Here is an 18,823-nt window from a genome sequence, read left to right as displayed (position 1 = left end):
TGTAAACGACACCTCAACATTAAATACGTGAAACCGTCAAGCCTCAGTCTTTCATTGTGAAGGTTATCCTCCTCCTCCTCCTCCTCTTCTTACCTGTCAGGTCACTCAGCTGTTCTTCAGCACTTGGTGAACACCTGAAACTTCCTGACAGCATGTCTGAAAGAGGATGTTGCCATCAGGGAGCGTCGACTGCAGCATTTCAGGTACAGTAGTAAATCCACAGTGAGTATTTAAAGATGATGGGTGTGGTTTAATATATGGGGTCAAAGGTCACCGGTTATAAACAACAGTTGGCTGAAGACTCTCAGCTCGGATAAAATTATTATAGAATAGAATAGAATAGAACAGGCCTTTCTTGTCACTGGACACGTAGAACTAAGTTATGGTGCTCCACAGCAGCAGGAGTAAAAGTTATAGATGCATCGAAACAAGGCCTCAATCAGAAGTTCTGGACTCTCGGGTATAATTCTGTCCCCTGTGTGAAACAAAGCAATGGATGGTAAATGGCCTGTATCTGTAAAGCGCTTTACACATCCAGTCATCCACACATTCACACACTGGTGATGGCAGCTACATTGTAGCCACAGCTGCACTGACAGAGGCGAGGCTGCCGGACACTGGCGCCACCGGGCCCTCTGACCACCACCAGTAGGCAACGGGTGAAGTGTCTTGCCCAAGGACACAACGACCGAGACTGTTGGAGCCGGGGCTCGAACCGGCAACTTTCCGACTACAAGACGAACTCCCAACTCTTGAGCCACTGTGTCGCCCCGAAGTTATAACTTTGCTGCTTCTGCTGGTTGAAGTTAATAACTTAGCAGGTGTGATGTTGATTGTAAGGAGTGGGAGCACTCTGGTGTTTGTGACGATGTATGTTTGACTGTAGTGGGCAGGTTGAAGGTGACGCTGGAAAGCAGTCCGTGTAATTTCACTGCTAATAATACCGTGTAGCTGTATTCTCTACTAAACTGCAGTCATTTGTCGGCTGCTAACATACATATTTGCAGTTTAATGGTTGTCGTGTTGTTTCTGATGAAATAGCTCATGTTTGTTTTACCTGTTTGACCAGCTGCCTATTGTTGCCTGATGCTAACAGGCTGCTATCAGTGCTCGATGGAGTTCATCTGCACAAATAAACATTTTTAAAAAGGAGAAAAAGAAACCAAATGTCACGGTCACATCCACACCAGTGCTCCCAGTAGAAACCTGTGCAATGGTTACAGCTGAAACTACCATCCCAGCTTTATTTATAAAGGACTTTAACATAAAACCAGGGTTCACAAAGTGCTGTACATATACAGAGGCATAAACAACAAAAATTAAATACGTGGATAAATAAAATCAAACATGTTAAAACAAATTGAGTCAGCCCCTGAAAGTGCCGACGGCTTCAGCCAATAGAAAGAGAAGAGGCCTGCCTAACATGCACGGGCAGGTCGTTCCACACGTTGGAGCAGCTACCTCTAAATTTATACTTAGTTTAAACTGAGCTTTTGGCAGCTGAAGCAGCTGCTGACCGGACCTAAGGAGCATTAATGGGCATCAAGAGATTTAAAAACAAATAAAAGAACTTTACGATCCTAAATTGTGCAGACGGCCAGTGGAGTGAAATTAAAATGTGCTCAGACGTTTTGTTCCTGTTAAAAGACGTGCTGCAGACGTATCACTGTATCACTAACCCCACGATAAAGTGCGCTGCAGTAACAAAGGCTCAGAAAGCTGCTTGGATAAGATGGGCGAGATCTCGTTCAAGTTTAAGATCTGTCTCCATTTAAATCCCATTAGTGATGACTGGTTTAACAAACTGTGCCAGCGAACCAAGATCTATGGTGGTCGGGGTCAGAGGTCACACTGGTGATCACCTCACGAACTTCACCCAGTTTTTTGCTCTCACCATAAAAAAATGAAGGAATAAAGTTGTGCATAAAAATTGTTATTAATGATTCATACAGAAGCTGTTACCATGGAGATTTACCTGTTGGTAATGCTGCAGAGCAGCCAGCAGGTGGAGCTCTCAGGAGGTCAGAGGTCAAAGACATTCCTCACGCAGTGAGCTGCTCAGGTTACCTCTGTCCTCCTTCACACACACCTGAGGCTCAACCTGTTTATACCCACGAAGAAGAGTCTCTCACACACACACACACACACACACTCTCACTCACACACACACACACACACTCTCACTCACACACACACACACACACACTCTCACACACACACACACACACTCTCACACACACACACACACACACACACTCTCACACACACACACACACACACACACACTCACTCACACACACACACACACACTCTCACTCACACACACACACACACACACTCTCACACACACACACACACACTCTCACTCACACACACACACACACACACTCTCACACACACACACACACACTCTCACACACACACACACACACACACACACACACACACACACACACACAGGTGAGCCACACCTGTGCCGGTCTGACTGGTGAGACTTCACTGTAAAACTGTCAGAGTTGGATCAGCTGACTTAAAGGAGCCTCACCTGTTCTCACCTGTGTGACACGTGCTCAGGCTGACCGAGCCTGTAGATGCTGATCACATCAGGAGGCCACGCCTCTGTTCATACACACCAGGTGTTCATGTGACGTGTCGCACTGAGAGCGCTGCCCTAAACACGCACACACACAGGGTGGATTTAACACGCTGTGTTTATGAGTGCAGGTGGAGCCGCAGCTCGATGACATCACGCACACACAGCACACGCTCAGCTCAGACAGGTAAGCAGGCGCGCAGGTAACCGAGGTCCCGACCCAGAGGAGCTGACGGACGCCAAGGTAACAACTGCTCTGTGTGTGTGAGGGTCTGAAGGGGGGGCTGTAGTGTCCATGAACAGGTCAGAGATTCAAAGAAAACTTTGTGTTTCACTCTGACGTACACCGAGGTTTGTTGTTGCTCGGCTTCTCGTGTTTAAATGGAGACGTTTACTGTGAAACTGAAGTTCCTCCTGAGGAGGAGCTCGTCCTGAAGTCAGACTCTCGTCACACAGCTGTGCGCTCACAGCTGGATTTGATCTCTAATCACTGATGCTGACCTGGCGCTACACCGGGTCTGAGCAGAGGGAATCATGGGAGTGTTTCATGTTTGAAAGTTTTCCTCTTCGTTCTCGTGAGCATCGTGCTGCTCGCCGTGTTGCCTTCACTGGAGCGCGCCGCCTGTCAAACGTGTGACGTGCTCGCTGTGATCTCACTAGTTTTGTTTCATCTTCAGAGTGAAGCGTGAGGTCGCGGCTCCGTGTTCAGGTCCAAGATTATTGCCTCCATCCAAACGAGGATTGTTAAAAACTCCTCTGATCAGCTTCTGAATGAAAACCAATCACAATGATCAGATCACTAACGGCTCTTCCTGTCCAGCAGATGTCTACTCCTCCCATCCCGAAGCCTCGCCGCTGTTACTCGACGGGAAATCGAAGCTCCGCCTCCTCACTGGGAAGGTCAGATAATCTTTGAATCTGCCAACAATAATGAAATCTGTGCTTCAGTCTCATTTCACTGATTTCATATCTCGCTCACACGGAAAGACAGCCAATCAGCTCAGAGTGCAGCCTGAGTTAGGATTTATTTTGGAGGGGCAGTAAACAGGAAGTAGAGAGAGCAGGTGGTCCTGCAGAGTTTGGTGTGGACGTGATCGAGTGTTACTGACCCTGTGTCAGAATCAGAATCGTACGACACAAACATCTTCACACGTTTTTGTGTTCGAGCTGTTTTGTTCCCAGTTTGATCATCTGAACGTAGTCTGTAATCAGATTACAGTAGCAGCTGGGCTCACATATAACATGGCTGCGACCTCTGACCTCTGAGCCGTGGTCTGTCTGAGGTGTTTCCTCTCTTTGCTTCTTTTTCTTCTCCTCGCTCTCTCGTGTCTTTGTAGAAGGTGGAGTTGTTGTCACAGCTGTGACATCACTGCTTGGTCATGTGACCACAGGACAACCAATCACAGCAGAAACTGAGTCCTAACGTTTGTGTTTCAGTGCCGAGGCCGAGGGAGCTGTACAGCCAGCAGTTCAACAGAGTCCAGGTACACACAGACTCACACAGACTCACACAGACTCACACACACAGACTCACACACACAGATACAGACACACACACACAGACTCACACACACAGATACAGACACACACACACAGATACAGACACACACACACACAGATACAGACACACACACACACACACACAGATACAGACACACACACACACAGTCTCACACAGACACACACACACAGACTCACACACACAGATACAGACACACACACACAGACTCACACAGACACACACAGACTCACACAGACACACAGATCACAGTGGCTCCACACAGCCCACTGTGATCTAGAGTGGGCTGTGTGGAGCCCGCTCTAGATCACAGTGGGCTGTGTGGATCCCACTCTAGATCACAGTGGCTCCACACCAGTGAAACTGCTCTTTAACACCTGATCCCTGAGGTGCTCATCTAGGAGAAAAACAGTCATGTAGGTGTTGAGCCGTGTTTGTGCTTTCATTGTTACCAGTTATTAATGTCTTTGGCGCGTGTGAAGGGCCACAGTGGAGGTTAGGCTCTAACAGGTAACAGTTATAAATCTGTGCTCTCCTTCACATTTTCCAAAGACATGCAGCAGACTGGACTGGTTCTGGCCCCCGGGCCTTATGTTTGACACCCCTGAAACAGAACAGAGCATGTGTGTGACGTCCTTACTGCTTCTCTCCTGATCCATGGTGACCCTTTGGTTCGGGCCAAACCTGCAGCAGGTCTGAGTGAGCGAGAGGGTTCCTTTAAGATGCAGGAAAGCCTGAAATTACCCTGGAATCATCTTGGAATCATCATGGAATCATCTTGGAATCATCTTGGAATCATCTCCTCTCTAACAAACACAGTCAGTCTTACACTGCTGAACCCTGACGATACAGTGATGATGATTCAGCAGACTCTGGGATCAAACTGAAGATGGTGCAGCTTCTTTCAGCTCCTACAAAGAGGACGACTTCATCAAACACACGAGACACGAAGGAAAGAATGAAACAGGAAGTTAAACACAAACATGTGAAGTCCTGAGCATCCAAACAGGAAGTGAGAGACAAACATTGGTCCTTAAAGACAGCAGACCAGCACAAGCAGCCAACAGAAACAACACAGAGTTTAAGTCAGGCACAAAGTTTCGGCTGCTTCCTGTTGAAGACCACGCTCACTTCCTGTGATCGATGAGGTCTCAGAAGTTCCAGCTCGGAGTCAGACTGACTGAGGACCAGTCGATTATTGATCACTGATCGTTAAGTATACCAAAATAAAAGCTGCAGGACCTCGTTGGTTTCATCCTACCAGTCAGCTGCTGGCGTTTTTTCACTGCGAGCCGTTGAACCTGTTTGTTCGGGCGAGGGAAACTCCTCCCACTGTTTGTTCAGATATCACGGGTGATTATCTCAAACCAGTTTGTCTTCCTGTGGTAATCAGATCATCTCTGTAAAGATCGCTCTGTAAAGATTTCATGCTGTCACTCTTATTGTGACATTCCAGTGTATTATTAGTTACTCTGTAATCATATTGCAGGTGTTATTATTGAGAAAGTGTCACTAATATTGCTGACCTTTTATTGTGATAGTCTTTTTCACTGTTCTCTAAACGTAAAAGTCTAAATGAAAGTTTAGGATTTTTACTGTGAATCATCATTTGGTATTACAAGACTCTTATTGTGAAAATGTCAGTGATCTTTATTGAAGTCTTATTGTGAAAGTCTCTGGGCTTTTTATTGTGAAATAATGATGAAGCTGATGTCATGTGTCCTCCTCAGATGAAGATGCTCACAGTGCACTGAGTCGTAGCCTCACCTTGCCAACTCTGGACGGCGTCACTGGCCTGATCGCCACCAACATCCCGTCACTGGCAGGAGTCGCTGCGTCCATTGGAGGCTCCGCCCCCTGGAACCCCTCCACACCCTCTGCTCCCCCCTCCTTAGACAGCATAGCTAATAGCATTACCACCCACATACCTGACTTAGCAGAAGCTGCTAGCACTGAGGCTAACCTTGCGCCATTCAATCCATTGCCACCTGGTGCTAACGCAGATACTGCTGTGCTAAGCCCCGCCCCCTCCACCACACCTGCACCTGCTCCTAGCTTGGACAGCATTTTTAACTCACTGGCTAACATTCCCAGCTTTGCGGGGTTTGTTAGCGGTGTGGGTAACCCTGCTGAGAGCTTCTCTCCATCAGCCCCACCCCTCCCAAATACTAAACCCCACCCACCCTCGCTGACGGGAAGTGGAGCTGGAGATGCTCGTACAGGTGCAATGACAGGTACGACCACCAGAAAAAGGACGTTTGTGTTTATATAAACATCAGGAGGGTATGATCCACACCACTAACACATGCTCTTCGTGTTCCTCTGAACCTGTGTCCAGATGTTGGAGCGCTGTCACAGCTGGTGACATCAGCTTTAGACCCGACCGCTGCAGTCACGCTGCCACCTGTAGAGGGCGCTGCAGGGTTAACAGGTGAAGGTACTGTTAGTATTTCTTCTGCTGGGCTTCTTCCCACTGGCTTCCAACTGCTTCAGTTTTTCCTGGTTCTGGTTCCAGTTTTATCTCCAGGTCCTCATAGCACCACGTTGGCCTGCTGGACGACCCAAGAGGAAGCTGAATCTGAGTCATCCAATGAGGAGGAAGAATCAGGTGTTAGCCCCGCTCCTTCTACAGCTGAAGCAGATCCTCGTTCTGCCCCGACGACCAACAATGACAAGTGTGTATGGTTACTGTAAATTCAGACCGTTCTCACTCCCGAGGCGTAACATCCTGATGTTCTGTCAAGTCCTGCGGCGTTCCTGAGGAACGCGAAAGGTGACCTTCCGTGTTCTTATGGTACATGCCGGGTTATGGATGAAATCCGATGACAGTCCTGCGGAAATAGACATTCCAGCCCTAAACCTAAGCTTATTCTTAACCATAACCTTATTCCGAACCTTAACCAAGCGATTTCAGGAAAATGAACGAACATGTGTAGATTGAGTCCAAACGGTTCTCATATTATCTCATATTATATTTAGGAACGTGTTTGGTGCCCGAAAACGTAATATGTTGACAGTTTCTCACCTGGCGTGAAATGTTTTTGGGATGAGAACGTGTCGGTAAATTGTATCACTGTAGGGTTTCCCTTACAATGTAAAGCTCCTTAAAGGGTTTGAAACATCTTTCTCACGGTGTCGTTGTGTTTGTTCTGCAGAATCTCGACTAATACTTCCTTTCGTTTGATACCTACTCGGCCGGCCCCGCCCCCTCCCAACACAGCAGGCCGATCAGGAAAATCTGTCAGACAGAAGATACCGAGGTAAACACAACTACACACAACGCCTGCAAAACTAAATCGACCTTCAAAGTGTTAACGTGGGTGTGTCCTGCAGGGCGGCCACCATCCGAGTGTCAAGGAAGAAGGGCGCCAGCAGGAAACCTACTCCTCAGAGCCCTGTCGTCCGGGCAAGCTGGCTGGACGTCTGGAAAGGCTTCAGGTAATGTCAAGGCCATCACCAGCTTTAAGTTTCACAAGTCGTGCTTTAGATTCACTCCAGGACAGAGTCGGCCTGGGCCTCAAAACCACAAAGACCAGGTTCTCTTTTAGGACCAGGTTCTCGAGTGGTCCGTACTATCTACTGTTGGGATATTTATCATGTATCAGCACCTAAAGATCTTCATAAAAGGTTCTTCTTCATTTTCTGGTCTTTTGGCCTCATCTGTCTCGTTCGCTGAAACAAAATCCCATTACAACCTCATATTTCCTGTATGAGCAGAACCAGCTAATCTGGGCTAATCAGGGGACCCAAAATCATGTGACTGCTTACTTGTCAGTTGAATGGATGATGAACTTGTTTTCTGCCTTTAACAGACATAATGTATTATGGGCGACGCTGGACGGACAGCTGATGTCTCTGTGGAAGAAACGCACAGTAAGCTGGCATCTCTCACCTGTCTCACTGTGTTATTTACCTCACGCTGTGTACCTGGCTCACTGTGTGGACCTATCAATTCAATTCAATTCAATTTTATTTACACAGCGCCAAATCACAACAACAGTCACCTCAAGGCGCTTCATATTGTACAGAAGATACAGAGAAAACCCCAACAATCATATGACCCCCTATGAGCAGCATTTTGGCAACAGTGGGAAGGAAAAACTCTCTTTTAACAGGAAGAAACCTCCAGCAGAACCAGGCTCAGGGAGGGGCGGGGCCATCTGCTGTGATTGGTTGGGGTGAGAGAAGGAAGACAGGATAAAGACATGCTGTGGAAGAGAGACAGAGGTTAATAACAGATATGATTCAATGCAGAGAGGTCTGTTAACACATAGAGAGTGAAGAAGAAACACCCAATGCATCATGGGAATCCCCGGCAGCCTACATCTATTGCAGCATAACTAAGGGAGGATTCAGGGTCACCTGGTCCAGCCCTAACTATATGCTTTAGCAAAAAGGAAAGTTTGAAGCCTAATCTTGAAAGTAGAGATAGTGTCTGTCTCCTGAATCCAAACTGGAAGCTGGTTCCACAGAAGAGGGGCCTGAAAACTGAAGGCTAAGATTTTCAGGGCCGAGTACAATGACCTCAGTTTTATCCGAATTAAGAAGCAGAAAGTTAGCAGTCATCCAGGTCTTTATGTCTTTAAGACATTCCTGCAGTTTAACTCATTGGTGTGTGTTATCTGGCTTCATGGACAGATAGAGCTGGGTGTCATCAGCATAGCAGTGTAAATGTATGCTATGTCTTCTAATGATGCTGCCTAGGGGAAGCATGTATAATGTAAACAGAATTGGTCCTAGCACTGAACCCTGTGGAACTCCATAATTAACCTCAGTGTGTGAAGAGGACTCTCCATTTACATGCACAAATTGGAGTCTATTAGATAGATATGATACAAACCACTGCAGTGCAATACCTGTAATACCTACAGCATGTTCTAATCGCTCTAATAGGATATTATGGTCAACAGTATCGAACGCTGCACTAAGGTCAAGAAGGACAAGCACAGAGATGAGTCCACTGTCAGAGGCCATAAGAAGATCATTTGTAACCTTCACTAAAGCTGTTTCTGTGCTGTGATGAACTCTGAAACCTGACTGAAACTTCAAATAAACCATTCCTCTGCAGATGATCTGTTAGCTGTTTGTTTACTCTTTCAAGGATGTTTGATATGAAAGGAAGGTTGGAGATTGGCCTATAATTAGCTAAGACTGCTGGGTCTAGAGATGCTTTTTGAGTAAAGGTTTAACTACAGCCAGCTTGAAGGCCTGTGGTACATACAGTGACTTGCAAAAGTATTCAGCCCCCTTGAACTTTCCACATTTTGTCTCATTACAGCCACAAACATGAATCAATGTTATTGGACTTCCAGGTGAAAGACCAACACAAAGTGGTGAACACGTGAGAAGTGGAACGAAAATCATACATGATTCCAAACATGTTTTACAAATAAATAACTGCAAAGTGGGGTGTGCGTAATTATTCAGCCCCTGAGTCAATACTTTGTAGAACCAGCTTTTGCTGCAGTTGCAGCTGCCAGTCTTTTAGGGTCTGTCTCTACCAGCTTTGCACATCTACAGACTGAAATCTTTGCCCATTCTTCTTTGAAACAGCTCCAGCTCAGTCAGATTAGATGGACAGCGTTTGTGAACAGCAGTTTTCAGATCTTGCCACAGATTCTGGATTGGATTTAGATCTGGACTTTGACTGGGCCGTTCTAACACATGGATATGTTTTGTTTTAAACCATCCCATTGTTGCCCTGGCTTTATGTTCAGGGTCGTTGTCCTGCTGGAAGGTGAACCTCCGCCCCAGTCTCAAGTTTTTTACAGACTCCAAGAGGTTTTCTTCCAAGATTGTCCTGTATTTGGCTCCATCCATCTTCCCATCAACTCTGACCAGCTTCCCTGTCCCTGCTGAAGAGAAGCCCCCCCAGAGCACGATGCTGCCACCCCCATATCTGACAGTGGGGATGGTGTGTTCAGAGTGATGTGCAGTGTTAGTTTTCCACACACAGCGTTGGTCTCATCTGACCAGAGCAGCTTCTTCCACATGTTTGCTGTGTCCCCCACGTGTTTGCTGCGTCCCCCACGTGTTTGCTGTGTCCCCCACATGTTTGCTGTGTCCCCCACGTGTTTGCTGCGTCCCCCACGTGTTTGCTGTGTCCCCCACATGTTTGCTGTGTCCCCCACATGTTTGCTGTGTCCCCCACATGTTTGCTGTGTCCCCCACATGGCTTGTGGCAAACTGCAAACGGGACTTCTTGTGGTTTCTGTTAACAATGGCTTTCTTCTTGCCACTCTTCCATAAAGGCCAACTTTGTGCAGTGCACGACTAATAGTTGTCCTGTGGACAGATTCCCCACCTGAGCTGTAGATCTCTGCAGCTCGTCCAGAGTCACCATGGGCCTCTTGGCTGCATTTCTGATCAGCTCCTTGTTCGGCCTGTGAGTTTAGGTGGACGGCCTTGTCTTGGTAGGTTTACAGTTGTGCCATTCTCCTTCCATTTCTGAATGATGGCTTGAACAGTGCTCTGTGGATGTTCGAGGCTTGGGAAATGTTTTTGTAGCCTAAGCCTGCTTTAAATTTCTCAATAACTTTATCCCTGACCTGTCTGCTGTGTTCTTTGGACTTCATGGTGTTGTTGCTCCCAATATTCTCTTAGACAACCTCTGAGGCGTCACAGAGCAGCTGTGTTTGTACTGACATTAGATTACACACAGGTGCTCTCTATTTAGTCATTAGCACTCATCAGGCAACGTCTATGTGCAACTGACTGCACTCAGACCAAAGGGGGCTGAATAATTACGCACACCCCACTTTGCAGTTATTTATTTGTAAAACATGTTTGAATCATGTATGATTTTCGTTCCACTTCTCACGTGTTCACCACTTTGTGTTGGTCTTTCACCTGGAAGTCCAATAACATTGATTCATGTTTGTGGCTGTAATGAGACAAAATGTGGAAAGTTCAAGGGGGCCGAATACTTTAGCAAGCCACTGTAGCTGATTATTAGAGATGGTAGTTACATGCAGCTGTCTTCTTGTTTGATGGCAGATACTCCCTTCACCCTGGACAAAAAGGCTAAAATGACCAAAGAAAAAGTGGAAAACAGTTAAACATGAGAGGTTTTTGGACAAAGTTTGTGTTTTTCCCATTGATTAAGCACTGCTTCCAGCCACGAGTGATACCATATATGCTCCATAGCTGCAGAAAAGGCTAACATTGTTATCTTTTTACAAAAAAACAGCTAAAGCACCAGTTCAAGCACCGTTTAAGCACCGGCACCGTTTCAAAAGTACCAGTTTGGCACCGGCATCGGATAAAACCTAAACGATACCCATCCCTAGTGGTGGGTGGGTTCTTTTACATTTTGAGAGAAGCCAATTGAGTCTAATAACAGATTAAATGCCGTGTTGAGGCTGTCATTTTAAGCACCCACATTAGGGCTGCCACAAACGGTTATTTTTGATAGTCGACTAATCAGATCATGCATCGATTAGACATAAAACGTACAGCCTATTACAACCAACATGCATCTGCTCTTATATTACTATCATTAGTCCACAGCTTGAAGTGTTTAAGGTGCTAGCTAACAATAAAGAGCAGATGACAGTTTATTAAACTTATAATGAAATTCCAGATTATCTCGGTGGAGTTTAATGAATCGTCCGTCTGCTCCTTGCTGTCTAAAATATAACAGGACACTGGAGTAAACTCTCGACCGTCTCACACTTCTGTTTAATCAGTTTTCTGTTTGACGTTTATTCAGCTGTGTGAAGACAAAGGAGAAACCCACCCAGGGGATTAATAAAGTTTTATTTTATCTGATCTGATGACTTCAGCCAAACCGATTTGCTCCTTTGCTTTGCTCTTCAGGACCGGTTCAGTGAGGTGTTGTTTCACGTCTCCAGTATCACCAACGTGAAGAAACTGGACAAAGGCAGATTCTCTGTTTACTTCAGGAAGAAGCATTATGACTTCATGGCTCATAGTGAAGGTAAGACAGTGACTCTTCTGGTTTCTACTGGATTCTACTGACCCACCACAGAAAGACGACTGGGGACAGCTCCTCCCAGATTGGTTAAACCTGGTTTTGTTTTAAAGCGTGAGCGATTTTAGCACGATTAGAGACCCGAGGTCTCGGCTTCCCTGTTTCACACCAACCAGTCATATTTTTTCTGCTTGCTTCTGTTTGTCTATCAGAGGTTCAGGACGGTTGGGTCACTTCTCTTCTCGCGACTCGAGGCAATCCAAGCCCCACCCCCCCAGAACTCCATGGACAAATCACCCTTAAGGACCCGCGGGGTCGTGCTTATGCTGCCCTCTGGGGTCATGACCTTTGGATTTACCCTAACAAGGAGGGCTTCCAGCTGGGCGTGGCCTCGTATGCCGTCCCCCTGAATGTGGCCTCGGTCAAATCGACGGGGAAACACTCGTTTAGCCTCATCACGCCATACAAGACCTTCAAGTAAACCCTGTCTGTGTGTCTGCCTGTCGGTCCATACCTGTCTGGTGTTTATTTGTTTGCTGAAATGATATCCTCCTCTCTTTAACCCCGCCCCCTACCCACAGCCTGTCTGTTGATTCGTCAAAGGATCTGTCCCTCTGGGTGGACAGGCTGTCTTCAGGTATCCAGAGCGCTCTGTCCTGCTGTCAGGTGGCGCTGCGTCTCTGGGAACACCCGTACAACAAGGTGTGCGGGGACTGTGGTGCGGCCAATCCGGAGTGGGCCTCGGTCAATCTGCTGCTGGTCATATGTCAGCACTGTGCAGGTATGACAGCACACCTGGTACAAGATTATTAATGCAGAGGGTTGTGTAACAGCAGAATGAGAACGTTTTCAGGATTCAAACGATCGTTGGTCACGGACGTAAAGAAGCGACGTTACCCAGGACTTATGTCAGGACACAAGTATGAAAAAGGCAGAAAATAAAAATGTTGAGGAAAATATGTCACACAACATCGATTTTAATCTACCAAAACAAAGGCACAGATTCATGTAAGAGACCGGGCCTCCCTGTGCTGTTTTTAAAAGCTCAGAGACTCAGAGCTGTGCTCGTAAGAATCTGGATGCTGTGAATAAGCAAATATAACCAGATGCAGGAGATCCTCCAAAGTGCCATTTAAAGGCCCAAAAGAGAAACCAGCAAACACTGTTCTCGGTGATATCACAGGAGTAGCATACGTTCAAACCAACAGAGCAGAAAGCTCTCAGAGAAACAAAGAAGCCTGACTCCTTTTGTTAGCTGGAGCAGTTTTTATGATGCTGATTAAAGGAAACGACACCAGCATTCCAGTTTCACCACTGCTAATAAAACACAGCAGTCTGAGGGAAACACACCTGTCAATAAAACACACCTGCTGATAACACACACCTGTAGACTGTTGATACACTGTGATCACTGCGGAAACACAACCTTCGCACATCTTTTCTTTTTAACTGTGTTAAATAGAACAAATATTTGAGGACTAGAGCACTGTGCAGCAACCGTATCCTCACTTTTTCATTCTTATTCACAGTCTTGTTTATTCATTCATTCATTCATTTATTTCATTTGTTCTTTGTTTAAAATTTATTGTACATACTTATACTCTTAAAATTGCCCTTTTTTCACTGGTAGTGAATTGGTTTGTATACAGGTTTTGTTGTTCGAAAGCACAATGACAATAAAGATTCTGAGATTCTGTAAAACCCACTGAATGCTAAATGCTAACATGTTCTCAGGTCACCATCGAGGCCTGGGCAGCAACCTGTCGAAGGTGCGCAGTCTAAGGATGGACAATAAAATCTGGACTGAACCATTGATACAGGTGAGGGGGTGGGGATTGAACACAGAGAGCCAGTTAGCAGCTACAGCTGCCTTTGTCACCACCCACTGTTGTTATGATCTATCAGGTCTTTAAGGGATGATGAAACCTGCTACTCTGCGTTTAATAAGGCTGTTGTGTTTTTAACATGTTTAATGCTTTGTATCTGGTTCTATTTATTCTCAAAAGCCCCTAAAAACAGTCAGTGATCACTGTCGGCCTCTCTCGGTTTTTATTACCACGGTTCATTTTAAAGCTCAGTTTTTAAAACCTTAGGATGTAGCTGCAGCCCAGCAGCAGTATATGAATGACTAACCTCGTGTTGTGGATGATTATCTCAGTTGTTCTCCTGCTGAAGTTTGGTCCGTTTACAGCATCCTGCCATGCGATTGCATTTGTCCCTGACCACCGGGAACTTTTATTGAGTGGGAAAAAAGTTTATGCTATGCTAACATAGCTGTGTCGCTAGTGGTCACGTAGCACATCTTTATCTACCAGCTAGCCAAACTTCAGTAACCCTACAAACGTCACTGCTGTTTAGTTTTCTGTCTTCATTGATTTCAGAAGCGATAGCAGAGCTGTACGTTTGAATTTGTTTTAGAAATCTCTCAGTCAGGACAGGCTAGCAAGCTAACTCCTTGCTAGCTTCTAACTCTGTTAAGTTTAATAAATTCCGTTTTCATGGATGCCTGAACGTTAAACTTAACTGTTACAGCTGGAAGAGCAGCCACAGTGATCGTTTGGCTGAGTCTGGGCCCAGACACGGCGAATGACGTCTAAAGACCGGATAGAGACCAGTTTTTGTCTCAGGCTGTAAACATGTTTATTTCTGCTGCAGAGTTTTAACATTGGAGTCAATGCTGCCTCTGCTGGACATTATGGAAACTGCAGTTAACTTTTACCTTCAATCTTTTGCCAGCTGTTCGTTACCTATGGTAACCAGCTGGCAAATCAGGTGTGGGCTCCAGTGGTGCCAGCGGCAGAGCAGCTCCGCCCAGAGTCCACAGATGAGGAGAGGTCAAAGTTCATAAAGGATAAATACAGCAGGGGGCGCTACAGACGAGTGCACGCTCTGGCCTCATTTCCCTCCATGATGGAGCAGGTCTGACCCAGAATCAGCTCAGCCACCGCACACGCTCAGAGGCGTTGCACAGGTGTGTGACAGGTGTGTTTGTGTTTCAGAGGCTGTATCAGGTGGTCTGCACTGACGACGTGGAGGAAACGATGTCTCTGATCTGCTCCGGAGCAAAGGTACCGTCCTGTGTTCGTGATGCTCGTTAAGCTCATTAAACGTTTATAACTCCCTCCTTCATCTGAGGCTCTCACCTGTGCAGGTGTCTTCATCAGACCCACAGACCCCCTCCCTCATCCTGCTGGCAGAGCGAGCCAATCAGGCTCTGCAGACCGAGCTGCTGCGAGTCAACGAGTACACAGGTAACACACACACACACAGGTAACACACACAGACGCACACACACACACAGGTAACACACACACACACACAGGTAACACACACACACACACACTCACAGGTAACACACACACACACACACACACAGGTAACACACACACACACACACACACACAGGTAACACACACACACACACACACACACACACACACAGGTAACACACACACACACACACACACACACAAACAGGTAACACACACACACACAGGTAACACACACACACACACACACACACACAAACAGGTAACACACACACACACACACACACACACAAACAGGTAACACACACACACACACACACACACACAAACAGGTAACACACACACACACACACACACACACACACACACAGGTGACAGTAAATGCTGATCTGAGCTCACCTGCCGCTCTCTCTGTGTTCTGTGCTCAGAAGTCCCGCCTCACCAGCCGCTGTCAGGTAGAAGGAGGTTGGACTCCGCCCCCTCAGGTATGCAGTTCAAATGAATCCAGGTGCACTCGCAGAGATCAAAACGCTGCACATGAATGTGGTGACATGTCAGAGTCTCTTTGATCCACCCAAACATCAGCAAACACTCACCTGTGTCATCCGTGCAGGTGAGGAGGAGGAGCTTCACGGGAAACTGGAGGAGGATCGTTTTCTCTTCTCGCTGGAAAACGAATCAGCAGCCTGCGACGTGCTCGACCTGCGAGAAGTCCTGTCTGTCTTCCTCAAAGACGGGTAAATATGCAGTACTAATACCTCTGGTACCACAAGTACTGCAGTACCTCACAGTAATACTGCGTTTTAGAGGTTAGAAACACCTGACTGACCACAGGCTGTGTCTGAAAGGCGGAGGCCACGCCTCTGTGAATGTATTTTTGTGAACTGTGACCTCATTCATGGTGATGTCAGCAATGATGTAAAGCTCAACCATCAGTGGCCGGGGTCACGTGACACACCTGTCAGCTGGTCTGGGAACACTTCCTGTCAGAGCAGGAGGAAGTGGAGGGAGAGCTCGGGGCATCTCTGCTGTCAGGACATTCCTTCAGGTGCACAGTGTGAGGAGGAAGCTGCGTCCCCGTCCCGGGTCACCTGTCTGTGGGACAGTGTTTCCTCCGGGCCGACCCGAACTCGTTCAGAGGTAACGCCATGACAGGATCAACCACCTCAGCTCTCTACTGCAGCTTCAGCACTGGAGGTGTGGAACGTGGCTCCGAGTCAGTGGACCCAGGACGCTGTGCGACACGGCGAGCCCGAGCGCTGTCCCAGGCTCCTTCATTCCATGAAAGGGTAGCTCTGAATCACTCAGGACCCGTTTGTTTGGGGACATCCGAAATCCTCTGCATGATGTGTGGACAGAAGAAAGGATCCAACAGATTTAGTGCAGGACACACGGGACTGAGACCACTGCCAGCGCCAAAGCTACACCACAGCAACACGCTGAGCTCGTTACACACAACCGCTGAACGTTTTACATCACAGGAAGTTCCCACAAACAAAACAGGAAGCAGGGCAGCCAACTCTGACACTGCAGCTCCCTCTGCTGGACAAACACCTACAAACCGACTCAAACAGCAAAGCTAAAAGAATCAGTCGTTACCAAGGCAACAGAAAAACTGACTGGCTCCTCAGCTCTTATCGTTACTCTTCATCAGCGGTCGCAGATCAACCTTTTGCTCCAGGGTGTTCAGCTATCAGCTGCTGTGTCTGAGGTGGAGGTGTGGCCTATCCCAGCTGTCATAGGACGGGAGGCGGGGTCACCTGGGCAGCTCACCTTTCTGTCACAGTACTTTTATAAGAACATCAATAATAATCATAAACTGTTAGTTTATTAATGTCATAATGAATCTTTACTGCCTGCCTGCTCACAGGTCCTTTAACCAGGTGTGATAAACATCAGCGCCTCTACAGGTCATCCAGATGTTCTCCAGGCTGGTTATTAAGCCTGATAAATGAAGTATATTAAGTATAATGTTGCATATTAGCGGTACAAAAACATCACCGAGGGTTACAGTGTGTCTCTGTGATGAAGGTGACCAAACCATACCTGCTGCTGTGTTTCAGCCGAGCTCATCAGTTCGAGATCGTCACACTCACAGATCAGCTGATCTGTGCAGCTGACAGCAGGGAGGGGCTGTCGGACCACCTGGTCCATATTCTGAAGGTAATGTTGGTTTGGGTCTTTTCCTCCAAATCCACAGCTCAGGTCCTCTGACTGACTGAATTCATGTTTCCAGGTGATTCTTCCGGGGGGCGTGTCTTATGCTGAGGTGGGCGGAGCCTCCGCAGTCAGTAAAGTGTGTATCGTAGAATTGGGCAGAGCTTCCAATCATCCGGAGGCCTGGCTGCTGCTCTGGGAGGATGGAGTCAGCATTCACCCTGTCCACAGAGAATCCCATGAGTCTCTCACAATTGATCTGGGCATGCTCAGTCACCACGGTAACAGTCTGTCTTATCAGTATGCGTCGGTATGTTGTTTTGTTCTGTTTGAGTGCTTTCTTGTTGGAAATGTTTTCCACCCATGACTGGATGTTGGTCCTGCAGCTGACGGTTATTCACACACTCGTGTAGTTTATTCTCTGATTATCGGTCTGCTGTCACCATCTCTGCCCTTCACACAGCCTGAACTCTGCGAGCAGCTTTCAGGCTCCTTTGCATTCGCAGCTCTTCTGTGGCTGTCGGCGTTGTGTGTGCAGACGAGTGTATCTGCTGATGAATGTGAGGACGCTTTGATATCAGTGACCAGTCTGGGTTTAACTCCTCTTACAGAAATGGATCCATCTGAAAACATCGTCACCATGGCAACTGCAGACAGGTGCGCAGCATCACTCTATAACATCTTCATTAAAACTAATGATGTGAATTCAGAGCTTCTGATTGGCTGACACCACCACAGATATATGTGACATCACAGCTGGTTTCTCTCCTCAGGACGGTGTCGTTGCGTTTCGAAGAGCAATACAGCTGCCGGTCCTGGTTCACCCACCTTCAAAGAGCTCTAGCCAATCAGAGCCCAGCCGTGCCACGTCCTCCTGCGGCCAATCAGAGCCCAGCCGTGCCACGTCCTCTTTCAGCCAATCAGAGCCCAGCCGTGCCACGTCCTCTTTCAGCCAATCAGAGCCCAGCCGTGCCACGTCCTCCTGCAGCCAATCAGGGCCCAGCCGTGCCACGTCCTCTTTCAGCCAATCAGAGCCCAGCCGTGCCACGTCCTCCTGCGGCCAATCAGAGCTCAGTTTCTTGGCCTCTGTACCCGGTGATGGATGTGCAGCTGAGAGGTTCGGTACCACCGGCCATCGAGCGCTGCATCTCCCACATCACCACCTACGGTGAGCCGAGGTCACCGTGCCGACACAGTGACAGGCAGCAAAGCATCATGGGATACTTCTAATGCAGCATTTTCTCTCTCAGGTCTGAAGGTGGAGGGCGTGTACCGGCGCTGCGGTGTCGCTTCAAAAGTCAGCCAGTTGGTGGAGGCCTTGATTATATCACCAAACTCCGCCCCCCTGGAGA

At 47.4% G+C, this 18,823-nt stretch overlaps 1 protein-coding gene across 5 annotated transcripts in view; it reads left to right on the top strand.

The window, feature by feature from the left end:
* The first annotated feature begins 25 nt into the window (after positions 1 to 25).
* The window catches only part of LOC102781732 (arf-GAP with Rho-GAP domain, ANK repeat and PH domain-containing protein 1), a 24,953-nt gene continuing 6,155 nt past the window's right edge, over positions 26 to 18,823 (top strand). Inside the window, exons 1-23 of one of the 5 annotated variants that reach the window (XM_087847662.1) lie at positions 26 to 203; positions 3,417 to 3,493; positions 4,031 to 4,077; positions 5,843 to 6,346; positions 6,451 to 6,543; positions 6,628 to 6,787; positions 7,268 to 7,372; positions 7,446 to 7,550; positions 7,925 to 7,985; positions 11,931 to 12,051; positions 12,258 to 12,522; positions 12,627 to 12,826; positions 13,780 to 13,865; positions 14,782 to 14,964; positions 15,045 to 15,113; positions 15,197 to 15,296; positions 15,743 to 15,799; positions 15,928 to 16,051; positions 17,378 to 17,477; positions 17,551 to 17,752; positions 18,083 to 18,128; positions 18,245 to 18,639; positions 18,722 to 18,823. The exon at positions 18,722 to 18,823 is cut by the window's right edge and continues 108 nt beyond it. In XM_087847662.1, the coding sequence (XP_087703788.1) occupies positions 153 to 203; positions 3,417 to 3,493; positions 4,031 to 4,077; positions 5,843 to 6,346; positions 6,451 to 6,543; positions 6,628 to 6,787; positions 7,268 to 7,372; positions 7,446 to 7,550; positions 7,925 to 7,985; positions 11,931 to 12,051; positions 12,258 to 12,522; positions 12,627 to 12,826; positions 13,780 to 13,865; positions 14,782 to 14,964; positions 15,045 to 15,113; positions 15,197 to 15,296; positions 15,743 to 15,799; positions 15,928 to 16,051; positions 17,378 to 17,477; positions 17,551 to 17,752; positions 18,083 to 18,128; positions 18,245 to 18,639; positions 18,722 to 18,823 (3,253 nt within the window). In that variant the 5' untranslated portion in view covers positions 26 to 152. Of the gene's footprint in view, positions 204 to 2,762; positions 2,838 to 3,416; positions 3,494 to 4,030; positions 4,078 to 5,842; positions 6,347 to 6,450; positions 6,788 to 7,267; positions 7,373 to 7,445; positions 7,551 to 7,924; positions 7,986 to 11,930; positions 12,052 to 12,257; positions 12,523 to 12,626; positions 12,827 to 13,779; positions 13,866 to 14,781; positions 14,965 to 15,044; positions 15,114 to 15,196; positions 15,297 to 15,742; positions 15,800 to 15,927; positions 16,052 to 17,377; positions 17,478 to 17,550; positions 17,753 to 18,082; positions 18,129 to 18,244; positions 18,640 to 18,721 lie in introns of those variants that run through there. The other 4 variants (XM_087847661.1, XM_087847665.1, XM_087847664.1 and 1 more) reach the window with 4 other exon arrangements.

Source organism: Neolamprologus brichardi, chromosome 10 (assembly GCF_056152115.1).
Source record: "Neolamprologus brichardi isolate AB-2024 chromosome 10, ASM5615211v1, whole genome shotgun sequence".
Taxonomy (NCBI): domain Eukaryota; kingdom Metazoa; phylum Chordata; class Actinopteri; order Cichliformes; family Cichlidae; genus Neolamprologus; species Neolamprologus brichardi.
This window is presented reverse-complemented; position numbering and strand designations above follow the sequence as displayed.